Source organism: Triticum aestivum, chromosome 1B (genome assembly GCF_018294505.1).
Source record: "Triticum aestivum cultivar Chinese Spring chromosome 1B, IWGSC CS RefSeq v2.1, whole genome shotgun sequence".
Classification (NCBI taxonomy): domain Eukaryota; kingdom Viridiplantae; phylum Streptophyta; class Magnoliopsida; order Poales; family Poaceae; genus Triticum; species Triticum aestivum.
The window spans coordinates 163102992-163109253 of NC_057795.1; the positions used below are offsets into that span (position 1 = coordinate 163102992).

Consider the following 6262-nt stretch of genomic DNA (forward strand, 5'->3'; position numbering starts at 1 on the left):
TGTCGTCTGCCGAAGCTGCAACAATTTGTGCATCTCCACTTCAAATTAATCTGGGCCGAACTCGCTGATGAGCTCCGATGTGAATTTGTCCCAGGTTGGGGATCGATGGGTCTGACAAAACGCCTGGAGCCAGTGCGCGGTGTGCCCCTTGATGTAGAGCGTCGCCATGGTGACCCAGGTGTGCGGCGGGATGCGGTACAGGTGGAAGTACGCGATGCAGCGGTCGATCTAGAGGTTGGGGGCGTCACCGTCGAAGCGTGGGAAGTCGTGCTTTGGCGGCTTCACCGTGTACTCCTCCGCATGCCCGTAGTGGACGTCGTGTGCCATAGTGTGCGCTGTGGCCGGGCTCGTGCCGGCGAACAGCGGCGCTGGCCGCATGGTGATCAGTGGCGGATCGTCGTGGGTGAGGCGTGCCGTTGGGCCTTGAGTGAGCGGTCTGCGTGTTTGCTCCAGGGACGTGACCGAAGACGTATGGGGCTCGCCTTCATGCGCGCATGCTGCTTGCTGTTGCTGATGCGTGGCGGCGGTCGGGGACGGTTGCAGATCGTGGTGATGCCTTACCTCGTCGACATCCGCATGCATGAGATCCAGTTGCTTGCGGAGATGCACCAGATCGGTCGAAACTTGCATGTTGAACGCGAGCTGCGCCTCGAGGTGCTTGTCGCCCGCGAGCTTGCTGTCATCGAATCTCGACAGAAGGGACTGGATCATCGATTTGAGCTCTCCGGTGGATTCTGACATGGCGGAGAGGACGTGGCGAGTTTGAGCGGATGGTTTGGAAGATGGCGTCGTCGCCGCGCTCTAAATCCGGCCAACCCCGCTGGGGATTTTGTGTGGATCTCACCGGAGCAAGCCCGCACTCGCAACAGTGGATGTTACGGCAGATCGAGAGGAAAGGGGGAGGCGGAGCGACGAATTTTTCTTGGGGTGGGCGAATCAATGCTCTGGATACCAACTGTCACAGACCCAGTTGCTCAGATCAGATCGAGGAAGGGAAGGGGATGAGATCAGGCTTGAAAGAGAGTTTTCTTGCCAAGGAAGATGAGATACAGAGTAGGTGAGGGAGTCTACTTCAGATACAAATCACGCACGCCTTGCCTACTGGCTACCGCTGGCTATATACCCAGCCACTCACACACACGGGTGGGCCCATGCCACATGGCAGCGGGGGTCCCATGATCACACGTCCACCGCATCAACCCTTGGTGATGCAGGTGTGACAGGAGAGGAGCGCCAACAGGGAGGAGCGATTCCTTGATCTTTGGATTCATCTCCCTCTTCCGTCCTCTCTCATCGCCTTTCTCTCTCTCACACACACACACGGCAGTCGTGCTCCTACTGCCGCCCTGCCTGCGGCCTCTTCCCGGCACCACCACAGCATCGGTTGCCTCCCTCGGTGACAGCCTCCACACGCCCTGCCCTTGACATCGCCTAGCCTGTGACGCCGACCGGGACGCACCGCTCGACGCCAGGACGGACAATAGTATGGCAGGACGCGGTCCATGGCAGGGCAAGAAACACTACTTATTTTTTAAGTAGTAGAGATAGAGATAGAGATCTGTTCACTAATTTCAGTTCACATGTAGTCCACAGTACTACGTTCTCTTCTGCTTTTCTCGAATAATAATATGTCCGGCTGTCGAAACTCAGTTCACTCCGGTGGTCGGACGTGCAATCCAGAGAGAACTCAGGGCGCGCATCCGGGAGAAGTAGTCGGTGACCACGAGCACCGCTCGTGCGCACTGACGGGTGGTCAGTACCCGCCGCGTTTCCTCAAGAATCCGCAGTCGCAAATCATCAGCCTGCGAAACAGCACATCACCGGGAAACAGTTCCTTCAGGAAACCCTGCATCTGAGCACACACGACTGTTCAAACTGAAACCCATGGCCTGCGCAAGTTTACCTGCCGCAGGAGGCCTTCCATGGCGCCTAGCTTTCCCACCGCCACCGCCATTTGGCCCGTGCAATCATCGTCGGAGCAGCTCAGGGACGACGATCCTGCCGCCGCGACGGTTTCCGTGACCGACTGTCGCAGCGCTTCCATCTCTCTCGAGAGTGCTTCTTCGGCTTGCAGGGAGGAACGTCGCAGGACGTCGATACTGTCGAGCTGCTTCTCGGTGAGGGGCTCCAGCCTGCTCGCGAGCAGCTGCAGCAGTGTCATGGACGCACGTCAGAATGAGGCAAGGGGAAGCGTCTGCTTGCTCGACCCAAAATTGATCGAAAATAGCATAGCAGAATCTGTCGAAAAGCTACAACGATGATGGTCGGAACCATGAGAAGCTCCGATGGCCGGAAGCCGCCGAGCCAGAGGAAGCACCGCTCGACGGGGGTCCCCCACGTCCCCGACAGGACGCGGAAGGCGTCGGCCTTGGCCGCGGCGCCCTTGAGCCTGAAGATCTCGTCGCAGCGTGCCATGACGGTGTCAACGATGGCCTGGAGGTCGCCGTCTCCGGCGTGGGCACCGACGGCGGCTCTGAGCTCGTCTACCTGCTTGTGGTGCTCCTCCAGCCACCGTGCGTGCTCCACGTAGAACGAAGAAGCTGCTGGAGACCGAGAAATGGTACTAAATTTTTACGCGAAAAAAAGAAGAAGCAATCCCTGGACAGTAACATTGGTTTATTACCATCTCCATTCTCTGAATCAGGCTGGTCTCCCAAAGTAGAAATGAGAAATCCCTGAGTTGATAGATAAGTAAAACAAATTACTACCAATATGTTGGACAACAATACATACGGGAACGAATTCTGTAAAAAATGGAGAGATGAAGATGAACATATATACCTGTTGGCGAGCTCGCTGGAGCTCCTGCTCCAGCCGAGCAAGCCTCAGGCCGCTGCTCTCGAGCTGCTGGACATATGCCTGAAGAGGGCCATGGAAAGGATGAACGGATTAAGGTTCCAAGACAATCTTGTACTACTGTATTGTTTACCGACCTGGCACCAAATGATCGTGCTACAGTACCTTTTTTCTTAGACGGCTTCTCCTAGCAGCTTCACGGTTTTGGGCGAGGCGACGGAGCGTCTGTCAGTCTCAGTCAACAAAGAATGAGAAGAAATCTTTAGCAGCTGAATGAATGCACTGGAGTTTTGCTGGTCTGCCGTATCCATACCTTTGGACCTAGTTCACCATTCGATTTGTGACTGGAATCCGGAGGCGTGAGCCCAGCAGCAGCATGCCCTCGTTCGAACTGTTGATCAGCACAGACAAGTTCAGTTAACATCATGTGTAGCAGCAGTTTGCTGTAACAAAAAATTGCAACGGTGTTTGCGCATTTCTATTTTTCGAAAAACAGTTTCTGCACATGTGCGTTGAAACTCAGCCATCAAGGCTCATCAGCAAGATCATTAGGGAAACTCCACAGCTGCTAAGGACTAAGAGTTACTGCTACTACCGAACATCGAAATCGAACATATATAGCGAGGATATAACAAACAGAGCTGACGAATGTGCTAGTGATCAGTACCGCTTGATTCTTGTCGAGGTCTGGGTCCGTCGATGTGTCAGTCCCGCCAGGGCTTGCGCAATCCATGGCGAAGCTCGTACTACCAAGCACGCCTGTGGGTAATTAGTACTCCTACTACGTATTCTACTAGACTACTAGAGTGAGCAGCAGCAGAAGAAGAAAGTAGAGAGAGTTGCACGGGCAGCAACAGATCATTGGTCCTCGAGAGAACTGACAGGCAATTATATGCAGCAGCTGCGAACAGGAGACCGGAATGATACACGTGGCCGACAAATCTATGGGTGCGGCAAGCAAGCAAGCAAGCGAATATCTTCCCGGTATCTTTTCTTCTTCCAAGTGAGATATCTTGCGGTATCTCCTTGCGATCAAGGACGGTGGGGATAATAATGTGTGTGTATCTAGCCATCTAGGCGTACGTCTAGCTGCATGCGCTATATATGGCGGCAGATACAGAGCCAGCCCAGCCCTGTAGCACGGATGCGGAATCGGAATCGATGCCCGCCGCTTATCGCAAATGCGGGATCGACAGGCTGCAGCAGGTAGAGTGGCGCGCTGGCTAGCTGGACCGGTCGGTCTTTTGGACTGGAAATCTTTAGAAATCTGCAGCCGTGCGTATAGAACCCCTTTTCATTGTTGCGCTAGCTAGCGTGTCGAGTGTAAAGTCAAGGCAGAGAATATCTCTCTTGCAAAGCATTAGTTTAAATGTATTGGTGCTTGAGGTGCTAATGACATTTCCCGGCGACCCCCAAGCCAGACATCGCATCAGTCTCTACAGGGACCGGTCCGCGGATACGGATGCAGAAGCTAGCCATCCAAAATTAGCCGTATACATCTCTCCTCTATTTTTTTTTCAGTCCGCCCACTCTAAATGGCCGCATGCCTAGTTTCAGTTTAGCAGCAATAGTTCTAATTCAAATATCCTAAAATCTAAAAAGTGCTATATACGACGTCTAGGCGTAATAAGTGTATATATCTAGCTATCTAGGCGTCTAGCTGCATGCCCTATATATGGCGGCAGATACAGAGCCCTTGTAGCAAGGATGCGGAATCTGGTTAGTAGTCATTTTATATAGGTCCACGCATAGCGTGTTTAGCATCGTTTCTTTCTAGGGTTATCATAAAATATTCTCTCTCCTCCTTAATTGATTTGTCACATCATCCTTTTTTTGCCTATGTGGTACACTTAGCACCTGTACAACGTGGAGCACTCGGAAAGGAGTCATGCATGTTGCATGGGTGCCTTTGTGCTAACGTGCTGCTGACTGGTGGTGTGGGTGGTCCACGGCCAACATGATGCCATCATTTCTCCGCCACGTGCAGCTGTGCGCTCTGACAAGGCAAACCGGACCACAAACTACATTGTAATATTTTGATGAAAAGCAACGGCGTTCATTTCATTGATGAAGAAGAAAACAGATTACATGAATAACAAAAAAAGACACATTACAAAGCCATGAGCCAACAAACCCACAACAATACACACAGGAACAAAACAGCATCACCACCACAACACCACACCCTCGAAGAGAAGGAACTTGGCTTCAAGGATCACAAAGTCTCGACAAGCTGAGGGAGGTCTTCGGCTTCTATCATTATCTAACCAAGCAAGGCGGACACCTTAAGCGCGTGACCATCGTGTTCCACCCGACAACACCCCTCAAAGAGAGGGAGGAGTGTTGTATGGGAACGAGGAAATCCGAGAAGGGTCACACTCACTAACCCGGCTTCATCAAATGCAAACGCCAGACCTACCCACCAAAAGATCGAGACCGCATCTGCCTAACACCAACACCACCAACCACCGCCTACCACTGGCCCCTCCAACCGGTAGCCACTCCTAAGACGATACTTCAAGAGGAGAATCACATCAACGTCCTCATCGTCCGACTCCTAGATGATCTGAGGTTTCCCGCGGAGTTGCCATCCCGGACGAAGAAGCCAGCATGCCGCCTCGACGAAGCCTTCAAGTCGGAAGCGAAATGCCCTCATTGTTGGAAATATGCCCTAGAGGCAATAATAAAAGTGTTATTATTATATTTCCTTGTTCATGATAATTGTCTTTTATTCATGCTATAACTGTATTATCCGGAAATCGTAATACACGTGTGAATATATAGACCACAATATGTCCCTAGTGAGCCTCTAGTTAACTAGCTCGTTGTGATCAACAGATAGTCATGGTTTCCTGGCTATGGACATTGGATGTCGTTGATAACGGGATCACATCATTAGGAGAATGATGTGATGGACAAGACCCAATCCTAAGACTAGCACAAAGATCGTGTAGTTCGTTTGCTAGAGCTTTGCCAATGTCAAGTATCTCTTCCTTTGACCATGAGATCGTGTAACTCCTGGATACCGTAGGAGTGCTTTGGGTGTATCAAACGTCACAACGTAACTGGGTGACTATAAAGGTGCACTACAGGTATCTCCGAAAGTATCTATTGTTTTATACGGATCGAGACTGGGGTTTGTCACTCCGTGTAAACGGAGAGGTATCTCTGGGCCCACTCGGTAGGACATCATCATATGCGCAATGTGACCAAGGATTTGATCACGGGATGATGTGTTACGGAACGAGTAAAGTGACTTGCCGATAACGAGATTGAACAAGGTATCGGTATACCGACGATCGAATCTCGGGCAAGTAAAATACCGATAGACAAAGGGAATTGAATACGGGATCGATTGAGTCCTTGACATCGTGGTTCATCCGATGAGATCATCGTGGAACATGTGGGAGCCATCATGGGTATCCAGATCCCGCTGTTGGTTATTGACCGGAGAACGTCTCGGTCA

The 6262-nt window shown here is 51.7% G+C and overlaps 1 protein-coding gene across 2 annotated transcripts; it reads right to left on the reverse strand.

The window, feature by feature from the left end:
- Positions 1-1547: 1547 nt before the first annotated feature.
- LOC123088791 (transcription factor HBP-1b(c1)-like) lies at positions 1548-3663 on the reverse strand. Of its 2 annotated transcripts, none has more exons than XM_044510922.1 (8): positions 3464-3663; positions 3110-3187; positions 2962-3021; positions 2782-2859; positions 2624-2675; positions 2272-2540; positions 1904-2146; positions 1548-1802 (listed from the first exon to the last, which is right to left on the reverse strand). In XM_044510922.1, the coding sequence occupies exons 1-8, from the start codon at positions 3527-3529 to the stop codon at positions 1647-1649; spliced, it is 1002 nt and encodes a 333-aa protein (XP_044366857.1). In that variant the 5' UTR covers positions 3530-3663; the 3' UTR covers positions 1548-1646. The 2 variants fall into 2 exon arrangements, with proteins under 2 accessions (XP_044366857.1, XP_044366856.1); XM_044510921.1 differs by having other exon boundaries at positions 2272-2543.
- Between the last annotated feature and the right edge of the window lie 2599 nt (positions 3664-6262).

Excerpts from the sequence above, each read along its gene's own strand:
- LOC123088791 (XM_044510921.1), bottom strand. The coding sequence starts at position 3,529 with ATGGATTGCGCAAGCCCTGGCGGGACTGACACATCGACGGACCCAGAC. Across the intron at positions 3,188-3,463 it reads ACCTCGACAAGAATCAAGCG|TTCGAACGAGGGCATGCTGC; the intron begins GTACTGATCACT and ends GCTGATCAACAG. Across the intron at positions 1,803-1,903 it reads TGGAAGGCCTCCTGCGGCAG|GCTGATGATTTGCGACTGCG; the intron begins GTAAACTTGCGC and ends GCTGTTTCGCAG.